At 39.0% G+C, this 23,429-nt stretch overlaps 2 protein-coding genes across 2 annotated transcripts in view; both read left to right on the forward strand.

Moving 5' to 3' along the window:
- The first annotated feature begins 3,678 nt into the window (after positions 1-3,678).
- On the forward strand, positions 3,679-9,421 carry vax1 (ventral anterior homeobox 1). The gene is made up of 3 exons (XM_070841507.1): positions 3,679-3,892; positions 5,554-5,741; positions 8,879-9,421. The coding sequence occupies exons 1-3, from the start codon at positions 3,679-3,681 to the stop codon at positions 9,419-9,421; spliced, it is 945 nt and encodes a 314-aa protein (XP_070697608.1).
- A 7,914-nt stretch (positions 9,422-17,335) lies between these two features.
- atp6v1ba (ATPase, H+ transporting, lysosomal, V1 subunit B, member a) overlaps positions 17,336-23,429 on the forward strand; it is a 33,875-nt gene continuing 27,781 nt past the window's right edge. Inside the window, exon 1 of the mRNA XM_070841085.1 lies at positions 17,336-17,544. Coding sequence (XP_070697186.1) covers positions 17,436-17,544 — 109 coding nt within the window. The 5' untranslated portion in view covers positions 17,336-17,435. The remainder of the gene's footprint in view (positions 17,545-23,429) is intronic.

Here is a 23,429-nt window from a genome sequence, read left to right on the forward strand (position 1 = left end):
TGTAGGGGGTTTTCTGTAGTGCAGATGCTCTATAGTAATATTAAATAATGCTTGGCTCATGTGTAATTGTGTGAGTGATTGCATGTTTAATTATCTTTTTTGAGTGAGTGGAACAAAATCTGAATCAGCAAAACTGTAGTTCAGCTCCCAACCGGAGAAAAGCTGAAGTTGTTTGGTTAGAGAAGATATTCTACATCTGCTCTTTTACTAATCAGAATGTATATCATGTTTTATCATAGCAAATAAGTTGTGAACAGTAATGTAGTTTCAGAACTCACAGGTTTATTTTACTGGCAATAATTGAATTGTTGAGGAAATATCAACTGCAACAAAAAATAATTAATACGCAGTGGAGATGATGTGTCTTGATCTTAAAAAAGCACAAACAAATCCAACAAAGCAGTATGAAATATTCTGTGGCTTACTACTTGAGAAACACAATAGAAAGGTTAAACACTCCTGGTTAAGTGGATAACTTGAGAATGGCTACTGGTATATTTAATGAACAATTTGAATTTGAAATAACTGAAAGTCATAATGTTAGAAATAGAAGCATCTGGGGTTCCCCAAGGCTCTGTGTTAGGCCTACTTTTGTATGTTTTGTACATAATTGATATTTGTAATTTTCCAAAACATTAAATTTTGCTTTATTTGGAGAAGACCCAAATTTATTTTGCGGTGGTAAAAATTGGCAACACTATTTGGGTACAATGGAAACGGAAAGGATACTGTTAAAAGAATAAAAGAGTTTCATAATCTTCACCTGTGACAAAGTTTGAGATTAAATTAAATGAATAATTTTTGATAACTGCATGGTTAATTTACAATTTTATGATCAATAATGGTCATTTTATATCTTATCTGCAACTGTCTTTGTGATCTCAAAGGTTTATTTCAGTATATTTCAGTAATAAACCATTGAGATCACAAAGACAGTAAAATAAAAAAGCAGTTTAAAATTATTCATTTGGACGTCATTATGCATTGTTCACTTACAGTTCCATACATTACTAACTATCACTGTGTTGAAGTATGGAGGAAATACACATAAAACAAATACACATTAAATTTTCATTTGGCAGAAACTAGCCATAACCCACACGGCATATAGTTTGATATTCCATAACCAGTAGGGGTCTCCCTCTTCAACATGGGCCTCCCTCTTAAACACAAACTGTATTCTCCACGTCTATATAACTGCGACAGTCCACGTGGTGTGGTCTTTAGAGTCACTATTTATGTACAACTTGGGACAAAAACTTGAATTAAATAAGGAAATGCGGCATAACACATCACTACTGTATGTATGTGACAGCATTTGTTTTGGGCCACACAACCTCTACTTTTTCAAATATAAAAAGTTTTAGCCAAAACAATAAACATCCCTATATCAGTTCTGACTGTCTGCTGTAAGCTGCTAAGCTATGCTAGCAAACAGTGTAAATCACTGTTGCATAGCATCACTTGGATATGGTTTTAGATAAATTAATAAAGGCCTACAGTAACTACCTGACTGTGTGCCTGTGTGCTCACACGATGTCCAGTGCCTCCCTGCATTTATTCAGTCTCTCAGTGAAAATTCCGTATCATATTACTGAAGCCAGGATTAGAGATTTGGTGGTTGTTTCTGGTGTTTAATATACTTTTCACATTTTCCATGGCAATGCAATCTATGTTTTGGTGTAAGTCATTACAGAGTTAATATGATAGTGTGCTTTACAATTTTTCTGATCTACCACTGAAATTAAATGGTATGACATAGGTAGTTTGATTCAAATCATTTAAAAAAACAGTGTTCGCACATTACTATTGGAACATGGGTGTGTTGTAAAAGGGATTGCACAATGTACAATAAAGATACAGGCAGTTTTCTTTGCAGATATGATATTTTTGGAGATGTAGAAACTTAACACGAGTCTTTTCTTCTCCTCAGCCATTGTGTGGAGCTGAGAGGCCAAGATGCTGTGTCCTCAATCTATTTCCCAGGCTGTGGCTCTGCACCACAGCTTGAGAAGCACAGGTCCCCTTTAGTCGCTCTCTTTTTAGCCTCCTTTTTACCTTTGTCAAACAATGGATCTTGCCCCACTCTAAGCAGCAGCCCCCCAAACACTCAGTGAATAAAGTTAGTCCAACATGCGGCCCTTAAACCCACCCCGAGACTGCTGCCGGGCAGCCACACTCGCAGAATTGTTTGTTAATAGTTCAATTAGATAATTGCCATCTTTCACTCTCTTTCCTCTCTGTTTCCCATAAAGGCGTGAATGGCACTCAGGGAGGGGGGCAGCTTGAAGAGGGCTTCTGGCCAGCTAAGGTGACAAGAAGGGCCAGAGAATGCATCTTGCACAAGGCCATTGGTTTGAATTGAATCATTGTGGCCTAATCAATGGTCTTATTGGATTACTGGCCACTGCTGTGTTCAGAGATATTGTTGCACTGACAATGAAAATAGCTAAGAGTTGGTGGTTGGGAGGGTGGGTAGTGGGCTGGAAGCAAGTGGTGGAGAGAGGTAGGGGCCATTCCAGAGGTATGCATGTGTGAGAGGGAGTGTAGGCAGCCTAAGCACTAATGACAAGTTTTGTTCCCCTTTTTGTCTTTTTCAAATGTGCAGGTTAAGATTATGAGAGCTGAAGATGGCTTCTGGGGTGCAATCATTTGAATCCTGAAGGATGTGGCATTAGCAGCCAGGACCTCGCTGGGTTTCTCTGTGTAGCTCTCTGAATGAACACAGGACGACGACACAGGAAACTTTAAGACAATTCCCGTTAAAGCAGAGCACGGCGTTGTTCCGGTGCTCAAACTGGCTGGGTCATTTGCTTCATACATTTTCATCGGCATGGATTTGTTCTTCATCCTTTTCACCTGTCTCTATCTCTCTCTCTCTCCCTTTCTCTCTCCCACCGTCTCTTGCCTACAATAGCGTAGTGGTGAGATCTGCACATTGCAGAATTCTGTTGATTGGTGGGAGAGCAAAAGGGAAAAATGGGATCAAAGTTCGCTGACATGCTGCTGCAATCAGATGTGCTGTGAAAAATCGGGGGCAAAAAAGTCTGGCTGTGTTCTGCGGACGTACGAATGAAGCACCGGGAACTTTTTTCAGGTCTGGAAGAGTCGTACCCCTGTGATTGTGTACGTTCATGTGGGGGAGGCTTGGTTGCGAGACAAGACCAATCATTTGCTTGATTCTCTGGGCTGAGAGCAGGCAAACTGAGGGGGACGGGGCGAGCAAACCCCTCTATCAAGACCTGATCTATTTCCCCAAACAATTTAGTGTATTCATGAGGTTACGCAAATGTGGAGGCAGCAAAATTACCGTAATCAATTGAAACAGCGAGTGCGCATCCATGGCTCTGATTATTTGGAGATTATCTATCAGCCTGATGTCTATGTAACGAGGAAAGGGGGGCATTGAATTACTGTTGAGTTTCACAGAGAAGTCCATGATCATTGGGCAAGGGAGTTTGGTCAGTGATAATAGGGCTCCTTGGTCGGCGACGGAGGTATTTCACCAAACATTAGATAGCTGACTCTGCTTTGCTGAAAGGTGCTGTTTTGAAACTTAAACCCACACTGTCCAGACGAACTGGTGCACCGTGTTCTCCGTAATCTCCTTTTCTTTTTTAACCTGACAAAGGAAAAAAAGAGGTGGACAAAGTGCAGGTCCAGAGGGATAAACTGAGCATGGAGGTCAGGTACAACCAAGAGACGGAAGGGATGGGGCTGAAGAATGGACTAAAGAAGGGGAAAGATGACAAGGACTCCCAGGGCAGCTTGTCCAAAAGCTTCCTCAAGGAGCAGCAAGAGCCATTTTCCCCCTCTGGGACTGTGGACAACTGCGAGAAGAACAGGGGGAGCGCGGGGGACCCAGACTACTGTCGGAGAATACTAGTCCGAGGTAAGACTGGTGCTCTCTCTTCTTTTGTTTTTTAGAATTAGCTGCATCCTACCCCCGAGATCGTATATATTCATCTGAGGAAACATAGTCTAAACTGTTGTTAGATTAAATGCACTAGAGAATCTGGAATATGAATATCTTGAAAAACAAAGTTGAAAAAATGAAGCCTTTGTAACATCAGACAGTGGTTGTTGATCCATAGAGAGAAAGAAAATTCATCACTTAGGCTTATACTTAACTTTAAAGTTAAAGTTAATAGAAAAACATACCCTGAAACAAAAAAATCAATTATGGTGACACGTTGTTCAATCTATATTTACGGAGCCAATTTAAAATGAAGAGAGTAATGAGTTTGAGTCTAATTATAAAAACATATAAAATAAAATATAAGAAAACTAAATCATTTGCCATGAAAAAGACCTAATTGCTATGTATCTATCTTTAATTTTACTAAACGGCCACAGTCACTGTTTTTAGAATTTAAACACTCTGACAAGCTAAACCTTTATTTAGATTTCATACTTGCTAATGTTAATTATTCAAAAATGTTTCTTGTCCCTGGATGAATTTAAATGTGTGTAAGGTCATGCATTTAAGGAGAAACACCAGCAGGGTTTATTACTGTATGTGCTGCTTTACACATTCAGGGTGATAAAGACTAAAATTATTAAAGTATTTAAGTATTTAAACAGAGGGAAGCAAAATGTTTTTTTTAGATATTTGATATCAACAAATCATACGTGGAATTGCGTGCATGAGTGTCAGCTGCCCAAAGAGTAATTTATGTCATTTCCTTCATGCAGTGTTGGCCCAACACTAAGAGTGTATGAAAACAAACTATAAATATAACTCCACCAAAGACAGCCAGAGCAGGCTTGCTATCTGAAATTTAGATGAAAGTTTCTATTGAACTTGTTCTTCTCATCAGTCTCTTCTTTTTTATGTGTGTGTGTGTGTGTTAATAATTATCGATGAATTTCTTGCAGCAATACCACCACGATTATTTTGAATTGATGATTTAAAATTACAGTCAGGTTATTAGTAGCTTTCAAAAAACACTGCATACTTTTTAAGCAGAGCCGCAGTTTATTTGATAGAATTTTGACAACTTCACCCATTGTTGTAATTTCTCTTTTGTGGTAACATAGATAGGGATTACATTACTGAATAGAAATGAAACCACAATTTATGTAAATGTCACTTATTAGGAGCACACATTTGTGAACATTTTCTTTATATAAATATACATTATCTTTTCAAAGACACCTCCAGTGAATTCATATCAAATAACAGAATAGCAAAAGTTTTGCCTGTATGATATTCATCTTTTCTCCCTAATAATTAAAAAAAGTAGGGTGTAGTAAGCCTCTAGATGTAATACATAATTTATGGGTCTCTAAATACATCCTGTTACATTTAGTCCATACAAACTAATACTTGTAGTAAAAATTAGAATTTGACTCATTATTATGAATTTTCAGTAGCTCCACTACTGTGCTACCTGCTATAATAATAATGATAATAATAATAATAATAATAATAATGATAATAATAATAATAATGAACTCTGTAAAAACTATCTAGGAATATATTGTCATTAATTGTGACTCTCTTCATGTCTTTGCCTCAGTGTTGTTAATCTAAAGAGCTGATTGTTGCAGATGCCAAAGGCTCCATCCGAGAGATTATCCTGCCGAAGGGTTTGGATTTGGACCGACCCAAGCGGACCAGGACCTCCTTCACTGCAGAGCAACTCTACCGGTTAGAGATGGAGTTTCAGAGGTGCCAGTACGTAGTCGGGAGGGAACGGACAGAACTGGCCCGTCAGCTCAATCTGTCTGAAACTCAGGTATGTTTGCTTTGTACTCACACTACATCTAAAAATGATCACATGTGAAACAGAAAATCTTCTGTGCAAAAGATTTTTTTCCACCAAATCTATTTGACCTCAGATTATCCTGTTACGATGTAAAAGGACTACTTGCTTTGTCACAGAATATGATGAATTTATTCATATTATCAAATTCATTTCTTTTCATTTGTAAGCCCTGACATAAATAAATAATTAAGTCAGTTACAGGCAAAGCACTTTGTTTCTTTTTAAAGGTGCAACCAGTTCTCATCCATATAATTTTAAGATGTATACTCTTTTGAGTCAAAGAAATAAGAATTATGTTTCACAGCTGATCATTATTAAAAATACATGTCTGTTTTACACACACCACCGATGTAAAGAAAACTTTAATGGCACCAATAACCATTAAAACTAGTTGTTGGCTGGTATTAGTTTTCTGTGGCCTGCTGATTTAGGATCAGTATTTTCAATATGAGCACCCTTTGGTTTACATTTAGAACATGGTTTGTACCTTTACATATATTTGTAATTGTATGCAATCAACCTGCCTTGTTAAATCAAATGTAGTGTTGATCCAGCTTATGGGATGTTTGACGTTACAAAGCTGCTAAAACGAAAGCTGCCATTAGAAAGAGCGCAGGCTTCCTCCTCCTCATGCCATACGTGTGGGGTCAGCAGTGGGTCACACAGTGTCAGCTGTAGCTGAACTGCATTTGCACTCCGTGTTAGGCACAAATTCCAAAGCAAGTCACCCGGTCATCCTGTATGATTTGGGAAGGATTAAGGGAACCCCAGCTGCCTGCTTCAAAGTGGCGGTGCATTTTTTTGCTTGAGTTTCATCACCCATTATATAGGTATATTTATTTTGGAAAATGTGCAAAATGGCTAACAAGCGCCATGGTCTTCGGTGCTAATGTGTTGGGGCTTTCAATGCAGCCCTCACAGACCTCCACCCAAGGTCAAGCTTTTCTCACAAAATGACACCACAAACGATAATCTGCCTGTTGATGTAGTACAAGGTCAGCTGTGTACATTTTATTTCCTTATGTGCTTTAAATTGGACTTTTTAAATGTTCTAAAATGTATCTCTTTCATCCGAATCAACCCAACTGCTGCTTTTCTTTTTCACATAAATTCAAAACAACTTAATGAAGTGTCTGAAGATGCTATTTTGCTCACATAAAGGTAATATGGAAAGCAACATTTGCTTCATATTTAGGTAGGACAAAGGCTTCAAGACTTTCTCCCAGAGTCTGCCCCCTGTTCTTATGAAATGCCTTTTAATGGCAAGATGGTGAAATTAACATTTGTCTCCCTGGCTCTCACAGGTTGTTACATTAAGGCCATTTGCTGTGTGCTCACCTAACCATCTTTGTTTGAGCTACCAGCTTCACCTTGTTGTTTTCTCTGTGCTGAAAATGTAACCTCTAAAATGAACAAGATGTTCCTTCTGAACAGTCTTTACATTGCAAAGTAAAAAAAAAATATCGGATTGAGCAGCAGGCCTTCTTCTATGGCCGTGAAATGGTTGTTAACAGCTGGTGAAGAGTTAAACCACCTACTGAAGTGAAAGAAAAAAAATATTCAAATGTGATTGGGCTAGCAGTAAGACAGAGCTAGAGGCTCGCTGCTGATTGGTATGTCTCCTTTTTGTTCCATATGAAAGCAATCAGGTGTGATTACAGGAGACCCACAGCTACAATTCATAGAAAACCCTGTATTTGTTTCAGGTTTGACATTAATTCAATTAAGATTATGTGAAACTGAAGAATGGATGTGGCAGAATAACTAAATAGATCCGTTGAGCGAGATGAATTACTTGATTGAATGTGTTAATTTAAAAGGTTAGTGCTGTTACTACCTTTAAATTGTATCACTAAGAGTGAATTCTTTTTTCCCATCCTTATACCATTCCATGGGAACATGGGGAATTGTTTTTTTCTCTTACTTTCCTGATACTCTTGATACTCCTCTTTACATTTGTAAGAATAACCAATCAGATGTTGTTCTTTTCTGTTCAGAATTAGGATTTCTTTAATTCTATCTGAGATAGTAAACCTGCATTTTCATCCAATGGCATGGTGTTAATTAAAAGAAGATGCAGGTCATTTAAGTCATAGTTAACGGGGGCCATTTTGAATTAGGGAATGAAACATTTGCAGGAGCAGTAGAAAAAAAACTTTAGGTGAAGGTGTGATTCAGGGTTTTCATGCCGTTAAAATGTGTGTGCACGTAGTGCTGCAAAGATTTATGTAGACTGATGCATGTGGGGACTTGATGGAACTGTTGTGGTATCAAAGTACTGGCAACCAGATGGTGATACATTTTCTGCAAATCTCAACTAATAATTTCAGTTTAAAATATCCCATTTTATGTTGTGCACAAATTTGCGACATAATCACAGCACGACGCAATCACACAGCCCAATTACTACATGTTTTTTCATTGCCGGTTTGATGTAGGTTTTCAAATACAAAATTCTAGATGGAATCTGAAGCTTTTGTAGCGTAAGATAAGCTGTGGTTTACACATGAAAGGCTATCTTTGAGCAAGTTTTGATTGAATTAAACTCCTGGCAGTGAGTGCATAACAGTGAGTCATCTCCTCCGTGACTGAATGACATGAATGCATCTTTTGATCAATCACTGTCTACAATCATTACCTGGTGGACCACAAGTGTGTGTGTGTGTGTGTGTGTGTGTGTGTGTGTGTAAGTATCTCTGCATATACACCTACTGTACATGAGTGAGTATCTGAAAGTGCATGCAGTGAATAGGTGGGGGATGGATGAGCACTTTGTTACTTTTGATTTGTGAACAAAAGTGTCGGGTAAAGCAATCAGCTTAATCTGTGAAGACACACAGTTGCTCATGGTGCAACTGAGATTATCAGATTATCGCTTCACTATGATCACTGGCATTTTTAAACCAGGTAGCAGTGAATTTGTAATATTGCAAGGCAGCTTTCTTAATGCTGTGTATTTTTTCAAAGTAATGCTATTATGAGTATTTAAATTCATATCTTCTATCCCATGCAGTCAATATATAATAATACATTAATATATACGTATTACACATTATATTCACCATGCATCTCTATAGACTCATTCTCTTGTCTGTTTTCTTCTCCAGGTGAAGGTCTGGTTCCAGAACCGGCGCACAAAGCAGAAAAAGGACCAGGGGAAGGACTCTGAGCTGCGTTCAGTGGTTTCTGAAACAGCAGCGACGTGCAGTGTCCTCAGACTGCTTGAGCAGGGTCGGCTGCTGACTCCTCCTGGCCTCCCGGGCCTCCTGCCCCACTGCAGCGGTGGCACGCTGGGCTCTGCCCTGCGCTCTCCCTCCATGGCCATGGCCAGCAATGGCAGCAGCAGCAGTAGCAGCAGCACCGGCAGCACTGGCACAGCGGGCGGCAGCCCTCCTCTACCTGCTGTGACCAGCTCTGGGACAGTGGCGGGCCTGCAGAGCTCACCAGGGGCTCACAGCCTCTTCAGCTTCCCCATGCCCTCCTTACTCAGCGGCGTCACCAGCCGCATTTCCTCAAACCCCCTGTCCATGGCCGGTTCGCTGGCCGGCAACCTGCAGGAACTTTCCGCCCGATACTTGAGCTCCTCTGCTTTTGAGCCTTACTCACGGACCAATGGCAAAGAATCCATGGACAAGAAAATTCTGGAATGATGTTTTGTTTTTACGCAGATTGATTCTTGTTTCCTCTGGACACGTTTCAGTTGTTTTCTTGGCTTTTACAGTCTTTGTTTGGTTTAGATCATTCTCTTTCATTTGTCTGTGTCACGTTCTGAAGAAGTTTTCCGTATTCCAGTTAAACATCTGGCACCTTGTACAGGGTACAAAACAGAGACACACACAAGCTCATTTAACAAAGGGTGGCAGTGGAATGATTTTGCACAGCATATTGACACAGGACTTTGTTACAGAGATTTAGAGAGACATGCTCTGAGGGGATTCCTGAGGTTTCTTTCAGGTTTCTGTCAAACAAATGTTTAGTCCTATCTATTAATCCAAAATAACAACGGGCCCAGACAATATTGCTGCTGCATACCACAAAAGCTCTATCGCTGCAAGACAAGTGGTTCATAGTGTAGAGTAGGAAGTACAGGAGGACAGATGGTGTAACGTGATGGTACCTCTCTGAACTGTGTCACTATTTGATTGTGTTGGGTAGATGCGTGTCACTGCAGTGGGTTGATGTACAGAAAGAAAGTGAGCTGTCGAACACCTGAGCAGCAGTTTTCGAGATCCAATCAGCAAATCTAAATAAATAAATATACAATTAAAGATTCATTCAGAATGAGCAAGCAAGTTTGATTTCTCATCACAGAACTGGGGTAGAAGAAAAAAGTGCCTCTGTTTGAAGGTCACAGCAAGGCCAGTGTCAGCACGATACCCAATACATTTGACACATGAATGCCATTTGCTTACGCAGATGCCTTTTAAAAAATCAGCGTACAGAAAGGGTCTTTTGTATATCCGTTTGTATTAAGTTTGGACCAAATCAAAAGATAATCCAGAGAAGGTGTTGTCATAGAGTACAATGGTTTGATTGTTCAGTGTTGTTTTCTCTATGGTTTGGTGAGGATTATAACATTTTACAACAAAAGTCTTCACTTTGTGGCATTTTTGTCTTCAAGATGCAGTACCTGACTTTTTTGTATGTGATTTCAATACCACTGTAAGTTCTCAGAGTTTTGGTGTACAGTTTCTATTCCATGCAGGAGCTAAGCGCAGGAATGGGTTGCTGAAAGGGGGGGTCCTTAAGAAAAGCTTTTCTGCCTTAGTAAGCTGCTTGCTTTGTTGAACACTACAAGGTAACAGGGTTTTCAGTCATTAAGACAGCATAATAACCTTTCCGTCCTGTGTAAAATTTTCAAAATCAACAACCTTCGTAAAAGATTTAGACAGATTGATGCATGTGGGGACTGAACAGGATTATTGTAGTATAAAAGTACTGGAAATGCGAAATGTACCTTAAAATTGTTATTTTATTGTAAATTATTCACTTCTGTAATTAATAGATTATTAGAATATCTGAAAATAATGAATGAATGAATGTATTAGCGGGGTTGAGGAATCAATCAAAAGCTCTTTGGTGCTGTTGTTGTGAAATATCTTGAAATTTGTGAACCGTGTGGTACAAATGTGCATATATATTATGTATATGGCTACAGACAAAGACAAGTGTGTTTTTCATTTTTCTTTCATACATGTTGCTATGAATCAAGTTGTGATAAATTTCATGACTGTTATACCTCATGCACTATGGCCTGATGTTTATGCTCTTTTAAGTTCTTTTCACTACGTTTGGTAATACGACTTGCAATGCTATTGCCCCTACCATTTAACTCAAAGTGGAATGATTTGTAGTTAAAAGTCAAACTTGTAACAATAGCAGTATTCAAAATTGGAATGAATGGTTTAACAAAGCAATTATGGGATAACTAGCAGGCACAACCAGTGACCGATGGGAAGTTTTAAATCATTGTTATTCAAATTATATTATTGCGCCGTCTATGAAATGTTAGATAACAGGGACAAATGCCCGCTCCGAGTAGACAAATGTCTTCAAATGTCTTCTTTTTTTCTGACCAACAGTCTGAAAACCCCCCAAAAACAATATTCGGTTAACGTTCAAGATCTAAAACAGCTGGAAATTAGAGGATGACTGGCAGTTTTGTTTTAAAAATAACCTAATGATTAATCAATTATCAAAATCATTCCTTAGCAATTTTCTGTTGATTGAGTGTTCATATAAATATTTGTAACATCTAGATTTTATATTTGCCCGGATGGTATAGCTACCAAATCCTCTGATTGGTAGAGTTTGTTCAAGCCTCCGATCAGTCAAAGGAACCACGTTAATATTCATAACACAGCGTTTTCCGTAGAATTATTTTTTTTGTTTTTCGTTGGACAGTCAGCATCGTGGAAAGAATCAATTCTTGATTCTCGATTAATCGTCTCCATCCCCTGACAAAGACTGTGAGAAGTGGTTTGAAAGCTCTGGAAAAAGTTAGTAAGTGAAGAATTTTTTTGTCAAATCAATGTATCCTAAGTCAATAACAGATATTTGGTGTGCAGCTGCTTTACTGGTTCCACCATCACCCCCAGACCATGAAAAGACAAACACAAAAAAATAGCTAAAAACCAGAATGCAGTGTAATTTAATAACATGTAGTAATAAGTAGCTGAGGACCAGAAGCACCGCTATGTTAGATGTGTGTATCTGCTGCTGCTAGTGGGAAAAGTAGTCGTTAAGCATAATTTTGAGATACTTCACATTCAATTTATGCTACTTTACTTCTGTTCTATGACATTTCAGTGGCAAATATTGTGCTTGTTGTCCATTACAATTATGTGACAACTGTGATTAATTTGCTAATTAAGATTTTCCAAATAAAACATATGACCAACTTTTAAAACACGATGTACTGTTAAAGACTAAACTACCCTACAATATTTAAAGGAGTTAGAATTAGCTCCACAGTGACCAGCTGCAGCATTAGAGAGCACAATGCATAATGAGCATTTGTATGTTGCTATAACATTCTGCCTTTCACATGTACAGTGTGGCAATGCAACTTTTACGTCGGTGCTGTGAATAGAAGGAAATGGACTACAGAGCCATAAATGAACTCAAGGGAAAGAAAACATATATTATTGCTGCACACAGTGGTTTAAGCTTGTTTGTAAGAATCTTCTGATGATTCTGTGTTCTGCTCTAAGTTTAGTTGTGCTCCTCTGGCAGCGTAATCACAGCAGAAGTGCAGGGGCCGGCCAGTAACCGTGAACACTGAGGGTCTTTTGTGAGCACTTCCCACTGTGTCTTGGGAATCTCCGCAGAGGAAAAAAAGGTCACATTTACGCCTCCTGCCCCCTCTCCACCCACCATAGCCACCCCCACCTATTCTCTTCCCTCACCCTAAGTCCAATTAGAAGGAAGGTCGGGGAGGTTTTTGTAAGTGAGGGGTTTTGGGGGGGGCTGTGTGTTCATCTGTGTGTGTATGGACGCAGAAGGCTGTCATAGCTACAGACCACCAACACCCGCCCCCCCCTTTTTTTAGTTTTTAGTATCTGTTTTTTGGCCTTGTCCTTTTTGTGCCATACTGTGGATCTGGGGATTAATGTGCCAACAAATCCCGGTGAAGAAGCGACCCTCTTCTGGCACAACCTTGCTACTGTATTGTGTTGGAACAGTGTTTGTAGTTTAGCATGCTGCTTTTACAGCTTCACCAATGGCTACACAGAAGGAGTTTAAAATCTTAGCTGGAGTGAAATAAGCCTACTTACTTGGAACCCATCCTATTAAAAGCAATATATCCAAAATAACAATAAAACAAAATGCGCAGTGTAAAATGTATTAATATATGTATATATATATATATTTCTGTTTTAAATTACTCTACCTATGTATTTATTTACCTTTGTATTAATTGCCCTATTTATTTACTTATTTAATTTTCCATTTAATCTAATTTATTATTTTGTAAATCTATTAATTTATAATTATATTACACAAGTATTATAAATATATCATAAATATAAATACATCATTTTATTTATTATTTTCCCTCCGAATTGTGCCATTATTTGTTTCTGGTATCATGTCTTTCCTTTTACATTTCTTTATGCAATTATGCATTCTTTGTTCAAAATGACCGTGTTTCAGAGCTGTGTTGGCTGATCTACAGTCAGATCAGTGCAATGTACTGATCCTGTGGAAAGCACAATTCATCATCACTTAAGCTAAAACATTTTGCAACGCAAGAAAGAAAATATACATAAACATAATACAAAATATGCAGAAACAAATCACCCACCTCACTCGTGTGGTAGAAAAATCCAATTTAGAGAATTATAGCAGTTATTGAAAAAAAGTAATCAGGCGAGCTTAGTTAACAAAGAGCAGTTCTGCTCTCTGCTTACTACGGTCTCTGCTAGCATTGCTCTTAATAATTATCTGCTGACCATTAGCTCCCTCGGCCGACAATTTTCCTGCTTTCTTTTCTTTCCCTTGGAGACTTTTTGTCTTTTTTTCACTCCTCCCTTCAGTTTATGTAAATTAGCTGTAAAATAGCGCAGTGGTCATAAGCCTAAATGGGGAATTTTGAAACTTACTCCAGTTGCTACCTCATGCATTTACTTTACACCATTACAGTATATTTGAATTTCCTAATTGCAAGTCTAAAAATGATGCAGTCTGTACTTCCCTAAACAATGTTCTAAAAACACATCTACATTGTTTTTGCTGAAAATCCCACAATGCAATGCTCGTGAAATATCAGAAGCATAAATTATGATGATTCATAAGTGTCCAGAATCTCTATTTTCTACTAGTTTAGTAACTGAACCTCTCGTGTAGCATCTGGGCGACTGTGCTTTCCAAGTAAGCGATGCCTGTTACTCTGCTCCCCTCTAAGAATGTCTCTCTAAAAATATCTTTTCAGTAATACATAAGATTAATTATGTTAATTAATTATAAGATTAAGCTATATTAATGGTCCAAATAAATAATGTTTAAAATATTACACTTGCATAAAGTCTTCATGTGTGACACTAAATAGCTGGCGGCCTGTCTCCTTCACGCTGACACCTCATTACATGGCTCTCACTTGTTGCTCCCCTGTTATCTTTTGAATATACTGTAAATCATCATTCAATGTAACTCTTCAGAAAGGGGGAATGCCTTTGCATTCCTTTCCTTTGTATTCATTTCCTTTGTATTCTTGGCACCTGACATAAGCAGACATTTGTGAGTCATTTAACACAAGGTGAGTGATGCTGTCTGTCTTTATCATATGTGGTGTCATAACCTACTTATTCAAGGTTTTCTGACAATCACCATACTATCCTGTTATAATATACAGCTGCTTTGTGGCGGACATTGCATTATTTGACCTCAAACAGCAGAGGAAAACCTGTTTTCGGTGAGCCTCACTGTTAGGGTTAGGTTATTTCCCAGCAAGTAAAAGCCAACCCCACAATCACTTTTATTTTCGAATGAGCTTTGTCCATTTGGTGTTTCCCCTTGCTTTGTTTGCATTTTTTTGGTGTTCTTTCCACCATTTTCGTAGATTTCTCTCGGATGTGTTCTGGGCTGTGCACTGTTACTAGCTGGAAGCTACACACCAGAAAACAAGAAACCTCCTCATCACAGCAAACTGAGAAAATACAGAAATGATACAGATACAGACATGGCCACACACTTCTAAGGGGGGTCATACCTGATGTCTGAGAGGGATTCTTTTTGTATGAATATATATATATTGTTTTTTTTTCAGGAAAATCCTACTCATTCCACCTTTAAGTGAAAAACCCCTTTTCTTCTGGAAGTCACAAAAGCAGCTGCAGATTCTAATCATGTTCCTCTAAACTAGTCTGTGGAGAGTAACCATCCCTAATGTTTTGAAATCTGATTTCAAATGGAATTGGCAGACATGCTTCAGCCTGTCCATTGGATCTCAAACTATCCTTGGCATTTGTCGTAACATCACACATACCAGTTACGAATGAGCCTAGATGGCATCATAGCTGGCTACATTGTACTGGATGTAGCCATGTTCGACACACTGCCTGTATTATGTGCATTGTGCTGAGGGAACTGGGCTGAATTTAACATACATAGCCCTTTAACAACAACAGCAGCACTGTTGAGGGAAATCATATCCCTTTGAACTCATCATAAAAAAATCAGGGGAAAAAAAATGGTATTTCTAAAATGAGGGCACTGCTCCTGTAGGCAGAAGCCCTTCACTTGCATTAATTTGCTATTTTTTGCATGCGGCCTGAAACGTTTGAATGAGCTCTCCAGGGGCTGCCATCAGCCCTACCATGGCAGTGCTTACCACTTCAATCTGTAGTGCTTTTCCACCATCAGAAAGATGTGCGTGTCTGTATGCGATGTGTGACTGCCAGTGTGTTGGTTGTGCAGGGGGCATGGTTCAAAATCACCTTCAAACAGTCGCTTACAAGCTATTGTGCAGATCAGAGCATGCTGCGTCAAACGAGAATGGATCAGAGCTTCAAAAATGGGAAAACAGGAAGCTAAGAGTTTTTAAGGGGAAAATGCGTGCAATCATGTCATTTTACCTGTCACTCAACAGTTCACGCACCAGGACATTGTGTTGGTGAATGTTTGTGTATGTGTATGTGAGAGGGAGACACAGAGAGAGAGAGCACATATACATTAGACACAGCAGAGATATCCATCTCCTCAAGCTGCAAATCATTAAACATTTCAGCCAGATTTTAAACCCCATCTTACCAACAATGTCATATCAGTGAATTCTCAAACATTTACTGGGGCCTTTGTTTATCGCAAATGCAAAAAGAACTAGATCTTTATTTCGTGTTTCCCAGTTTCCCATATCTATATATCTGTTTTCAGATATGCCCCCATCTTAATATGCTGTTGATGCAGCTAATGCACATTTGCTCCGGGGTCACTTTTAAGTCAGCAACGTGTACATTTTCACACCATTATTTCCAAAAGAGCAGCAGCAAGTCATGGTGTACACACTGATCTTCTGTTCAGGGCTTTGCTTCAGAACAAAAATCACTTATCACTAATTATTTCCTGTGAGTTTTACTACTTCTTTCTCTCCGTGCTAAGCAACAGTCAGTGAAATTGAACACTTTCACATTAAAAGCCGTCCAGAAATTCCCCTCTCATGCCCAGGATCAGTGGCTATACAGGCAGGTAGGATGTATGGACATGTGGTTACCTAAATGTTGAATTTGAAATTGAACATAATTAATGTTTACTAATAACTAAGTTCTAACTAGTTAGTTTGACTTTTAACCAACCATCAACCTTCAGCCTTACCATCTCATCTTAAGCTAAAAGTTAAGTAAGTTGCATCAAAGCATCGTTGCACAGGGCAAAGTTCAACTTGGGGAATAAAAGAGAGAAAGACACTAACAAGGAGAGTCAGCGACCACCAACTGATTTTTTGGAAATGCTGTTCCAAACAAACAAACAAAACATTCAGGTCATTTGACCTGTGAGCAGGGAACCATACATTTGCATCGTGTAGGTGGTTGGTGTGGCTTCATTTCTGGTGGAAACAGGGGTTCAGTGGAGCATGCTGTTTAGCTCGTCAAGTGTGTGTGATTCTATGGATTGGATTCATTTTCAGTTGCACGTCTGTGAAGTGGTGGCCAGGGTTCACTTTCTTGATGTGTACCATCAAAAGTAGCTGTGCAAATAACCACTGAACATTTAAGGGTGTTTTAACTGCTGACAGGCCTTTTGCATTACAGACATTTTAATATGTTACTCTACAATGATACTAATGATAATGATACTTCTACAAAGTGTGTGCTGTGAAAAGGCCATGCAGCTTTCAAATAAAAATAAACTAAGGAAGAAACCAAATAATAACGTACAACATTTCCTTCTCATATTATTTGCTTGTGTCTTTGTGCGTTGTTATATTGTCAACGTGTTAATTAATAAAGTAAAGTTAATAAAAAAAACTAATACCTTCCGACTATTTCGCTCATGCGCGCACACATGAAGAGCGCTCGTGCTCGGCTCCATCCCCTCTGCAGCTCACATCCGGTTCCTCAGAGTCATATGACCAGCGTTCTGCTGTCATTGATGTTATTCAGCACCAGTTAGCCAAGTACATCGACTAACGATAGCTTTCTCAGGTTTTCTTGTCTTTATCTGACGATGGCAACAGTGGTGGCAAACAGGGCGATGGATGTCAACGGCCTGGCTGCAGCTGCGAGGACACACACCCAGGCTGTGACCAGAAATTACATCTCTCAACCCAGGCTAAGTATGTAACGTTAGCATGCTGCTAAAGGCAGCTGCAGCTGTTAGCTAGTGGCTAACAAGGTTGTTGTGGTGCATTCAGTATCGAACGGTGTGTCATTCGAAACTGTGTCAGGATAAACACTTAACCTACGGGTTTAGTTGTCAAATATACCGACATAATCCTATTTTTTGTTACGTATCAAGTGGAAAACGTTTACCTCGGATCTAGAACTGTAACAATATTCACCAATCTATGGTATAATGGTGCTAGATCAGGGAAGTTGGATTACCGATTTTGATTTCAGTGATTTACTGAGTTTTAAATATGAAAGATATCTCATCTCCAGAAAATACCTAAATTCCACTACTGGGACTGTTTGGTTGTTGGGCTGAGAGTGACGATGGTAAACACGAAATCATGGATTTTCATACAATCCTTGAATTTCCAGTGTCCTGGAATGCAGCACACAGCGGCAGTAACGTTAACTACCAAACAGGTTATGTCGCTGCAAATTGGGATTTCCGCCCTTAAACAAGCCAGCTGTTTACATGAGCGAATAAATGTTGGCCACGGTTGCAAATGAGTAGTAATTGCCACTACCCTTTGCTTTACTATACTATTTATAAAAATAGCTACACTTATGTATTCGTGTAGCGACCCAGCTAACGTTAAGTTAGCATCCTAGCTGTTGCTAACCGTGGCTCGTCCTTCGTTTATCGTGGCTCGTCGTTTGTATTTGTTAGTGTTACAAAGCGTATTATAAATGAAGACGTGTGCTAATTTAACACAGGGACTACACCATTGACACTGTCGTGATGACTGCGTACAAGCTCGGAGTTTCTAAAATCCGCCTCCTCTGAGTCAGTAGCGCGGTGGATTAGCTAACAGCAGGCAGTCAGCTGACGCGGATGGTAGCTAGCCTCACGACTGAATGAGCCGCCGTGCAAGTGTATTTTTAACATGTCAGCTATACTGCATTTATTAACTGCCTTTTCCACGCTGGCGTAAAGTTATTGTGTGCCTGCTTGGAAGTCTCGGTCGCCTCAGCACATTGAAACAGACTAGTGACAGATGGGCTGATCCCTCATGTGACCCTGTCACATGAGCAGTGCGGCCTGCAGAGGTGTCCAACAGACCAGGGCCTGCAGCTTTCTGCTCTGATGGAAAGAAAGCTGCATTTCTTGGTGATATATAACTACTGTTGTTGGAAAAACCTTACTGATGATGATGATTAATATCCAAATCTAAAGTCACACTGGTAGTGGTAGGCCTCATGCTGTTAAGAGGAGTTATTAGATTTTTTTGCCATAAAAGTTGGCGTATTTAAAAATGTATTTCTATTTTTGTACGGCCACTTCAGTCCAAAAGACATGATGCAGTATTCATTTCTCTGTAGTGTCCCTGAATAACTAGAACACTGAGCATTATTTAACTGTAGACTTTAACCGCAGGTCTTGTGGAAAGTGTCGAATTTATAGTTAAGCCGTCATGCTCTAGTGTTGTGTGTTAGAAAATTTGAAATCAAAACTCAATGGTTTTTAAGACATCCTGTAATGCAATTAGCATTTGTGATGACATTTTTCAGTTATTGTATCAACATTTTATTATTACTACTATAGTTCAGTCATTGTATTTATTAGATCATGTGACATAAAGGAATAGAAGGTGATACATCCAGTTGGTTTATTTGCTGTTATTGCGATTATGTTAATTGTTGGGATGCAACTAATGAAGCAAATTATTTTCATCATCAGTAAATCTGTTTATTATCTAAATGACTCATTTTGTCCATAGAATTAGAAAAACTGTGGAAGTGCTGATCAAAATTTCACAAAGCTCAAGTTCATCCCTTTAAATGCCTTCTTCTGACCAACAGGCTAAAACTCATAGGTGGTTCTCATTTTATGAATTTTCTTTCAAGACAAAATTGGTTTGGAAAAAAAAACATTGTTATCACTACTTGCTTAATTTGGGAGGGGTGTGAGTATTGACTCACAAGTCTTTGGTCTTCTCATCTACTGCTTATAAATGACTTTCTTTTGAATATATAATTAATTAGAGTGGCCTAACCTGTCTCAAAGAGCTAGCCTTAAAATAGTTGGTTTTGTGTCTCACATGGCCCATTGTTTTCCCACTCAAATAAAACAAAGGCATCTAACTAGCCCAATCTACCTTGGTGCCAACTGTGTTTAGTTGTGTTCATGTGGTGGACTAATTGTTCATTGTTGGCCACGCTGATTACATTATTTGAATCAATAGGGAGTTTCTCAAATGTTAGCACTGTGCTGTGCGAGCCTGATGCCTTTACTGTGACTTTGACTATGTTGCTGAACGGGGCCCGATCCACGAAGCTAGCAAGGTGATGGTTTTTCCTTTGTGCAAATGTCAGAGAAGCAAGCATGGACTAAAAGCCTCTTAGCAAACTAGAAGGAAATGACTTAATGGAGCATGGGCTGTCTAAGAGCTAAGCATAGAGGATGCAACGTGATAAAACCCTTGTCCTAAAAACATCTAACCATCCTACTTCTAAAATTCTCAAATCTTGCTGCGGTAGATTGGCTTGCCTTTTTTCTCTCATCCAACACAGCCCATTCTGATAATGAGGCAGCAACTGAGAACCAAAAGAAATTGGTAATTGTAATTTCTAGTAGCTGCATTTATATTATGTGTTGCATGTTTTAAGACTCTGCCGGTGGCTAGAAGAGAGTTTTTTTTTTTTCTTCTTTAATGTCCCCAATAGAGCTTGTAGTTTGGAGATGCATTCACAGAGGCCTTCATGTATAGTTTCATCATAAATCTTTGTTCCTAGTATGGGTCATTCTCCACAAAAATCCTTCATTCCCATAAAGCAACTTAACACTATCTTTCATTCGACTCTTGTAATTGTTCTTTTAGAATTTTCTAGTTTCTCTTACTCCAGGCCTTAGACTTTATATAAAGATGGCCAGCATGACTCTTGCACTCGTGCACTGGTGATTGCAATTGGAGCCAGAGTCAACACAGTAGTGATCAGGGCAGGAGATGCGATCACTGCTGTGGAGACACTGGATCCAAATGCATCCGCCAACCCAATCACATCTTAGAGTTGGCTGTCAATCATCAGTGAACACTTGAACATAAATCAGTATAAGAACTACCTGAAAACGGCATCTTTACGAAAAATGAACCGGGCTGTATGACCTATACTGTCGCCCCCCAACAAGGGGGCGATCCAGATGTTTTGGCTTCACTTTTGGGGAGCTGTCTTGTCATACGTTTTTATATACAGTCTATGCTCCATGTCAAGATAACTATGATGACATCTCAGTAACATCGTCAGGGTATTTCCTCAGACTTTGCTAAGTTCCTCCAGAGCCACAGAAGACAGTACACAGCTTTTCACAAGCTTTTCACAGGCTGAGTACTTCAGTGACAAGTAAACTGATCTCTGTGTGTAAAGTCTGTGGAATGGCCCTTAAAAGAACAAACAGAAAATGGAGGATTTTGGTGGTGATATAACCCAATCAAATCAAGTGGCTTTCCGTAATAGTATGTCCTAGTCAATCATTGTTAAATTAATTGATTTCTAGTTGTGTTTAGAGACAGAATGTCGTGTTAGATCCCAGAATGAATACCTGTTGGCTACAGATGACAAATGACCCTGTTAGATTAAGCAAGTTGTAACGTCAGTTTGGAGTGTCGGAAATCAGAGGCTTTGTTCAGTTTAGCCAGTTGCCAGGCATCAAACAGTCTATAAGATCACAATGTTGAGATGGTTTTTCCACTACCATATTGACTTGACAGAGCTGTAAGAGAGGCAGCTATTGAAAAGCCACTCTGAGACAGAGCAGGAAAATAAACAAATAAAAAGATTTCTCATCAGACCGAGTCTTTTCTTTTAAGAGGCCTTTGTCTCTCTCATGTCAAATGCGACAAAAGCTATTAGCCCACGAAATGGCTCGTCTTTGTTTTAGTGGTGCATTCTGTCATTTAGTTCTATGAAAAGACATGGAGCAAGGCACTATACTTCTTTGTGAAGATTTAATTAATGGTAATAATGTAGTCACGATAAACAAATGTCTCATCTGTCACTATGAAAGTAATTTCTATAAAATCAATGTTATTTTTGTAACAGTTCTATAATCCACATTCTAATTAGGCTTAAGCAACTAGCTTGTCAGTAGAAAAAAAGAAACTCCCGTGGGCGTTTGCCATTCTTTTCATGAAAGAACATTAAAATGTAGGCTAAGGATTTGACACCATTTCTGTCTGTTGCATGAACAGAAACCAATCCACATGAGCGGCTCACCGCTCATCGTTAATTTCCTGACATCTTCGTCTTACCAATTGGCGGGTCATTTAGAGAAGTGGTATTGTCTGATACAAGAAATTCCCCATGACACTGTATCTGCCAAATCATTTCCATAGCAGTTGTGATGATTAAATCTGTGCTGCTCAGTGTCTCGAAGTGGTTCAGTTTTTTCTGTACTGGTATATAAAGTGACACCAGAACACGCTGCAGATCTTCATCTTGTTTGTTCTTCATCATGGATTTTTTGCTTTTGTAATGCAGTAAAATGTTCACTAAAACCTTTGTTCTATTCCTTAAGACCTTCACTCTTGGTTTCTTGGTATTAGTTTTGACATTGTATCCATCAAATGAGAAAACAGGAAGGTTTTGCTGCCCCTTGCTGTAGTCATTAGTAGATTCTGATGGTTGAAAATATAGTGTGCACATATAATGACCTCATACTGTTTTTTGGCATGCTCAGTTCAGTCTCATTGCTAAAAAGCATCTCAACTCATCATTTGCATGTTCAGTTATGGTTGGTAGTTAGATAAGATAAAACTTTATTGAGAAAGAGAAATTGTTGTGCAGCAGTTGCAGTACAAAATAGTGGTAGTACAAATATTTATTAAATATAAAACAAATGATATAGAAAAGTAAAAAGACAATAAGCTGCAAAAGCCAGTTGTACACATTGCCAGGAAATGTGAATGGTCATTGCCATGTATGAGTGGTGGTATATAGCTGAGATCTGAATCACAGTTAAGTGTGAATGGTTAATTCAAAATGTTGAATTATTTTGTTCAAGATATTGCCCGTGTTAACAATGTATCGTTATTGGACATTAAAACTCCTGGTGTCCTGTAGGTCAGAGAGTTGTAATCCACTGCAGGGTTCAACATAACATATTTTTGGCAAGCGTATATTTTCACTGGCCATTTTCCCCATAATTTTGATGCTTTGTTATACATAATATATACAGCAGTGAAGTTCCTTCTGGATTTGGTTGCTTTCCTTAAGTTATTGATCCAGGAGTGTTGTTGTGTTGAGTGTTGTCCTTGTCTCTTTTCGTAGCCTCGGAAGTTTCTTTCACTGACATTTTTTAAAGTATTGTTAAAAGGCCATATTGTTGAGAGTGCATCCCATAATGCATTTCGACCTCATCAGATATTGTATTTCATCAGTTGTGTGTTTTGAAAATGACAACATTTTCTAAAAATGCTCACATCGCAGACCGATTGACATTCCAGGCCAGTGACCGGCCAGCTGACTTGCCCAGCATAACTTCAGCAGGCCTTCGAGCCCTGGGTTATGCTGAACCCTGCACTGAGAGACAGTGATCGAAAGAGAGAGGAATGTGTACATGAACAGAGCAGAAATCAGAGGCTTGAGCCTCCTCAGTACCTCATGGCTGTGCTGTGTATTTCTCTGCCTGAGGAAGATGAGTTGTAGGTACGTTTCCACATCCGCCCCCTGGTCAGAAATAGCATAGAGGGTGTTTTCCATTCTCTTAAATTCACCACCAACACTTTAATCTTTGCTGCATGGAGCTGCAGGTGATTCAGACCACACCACTCAATGAAAGAACCCATGACACCCCTATTCCCAGTGACCATCCCACAATTTTAGAGTCGGCAGT

This window comes from Pempheris klunzingeri, chromosome 12 (assembly GCF_042242105.1).
Source record: "Pempheris klunzingeri isolate RE-2024b chromosome 12, fPemKlu1.hap1, whole genome shotgun sequence".
NCBI lineage: Eukaryota > Metazoa > Chordata > Actinopteri > Acropomatiformes > Pempheridae > Pempheris > Pempheris klunzingeri.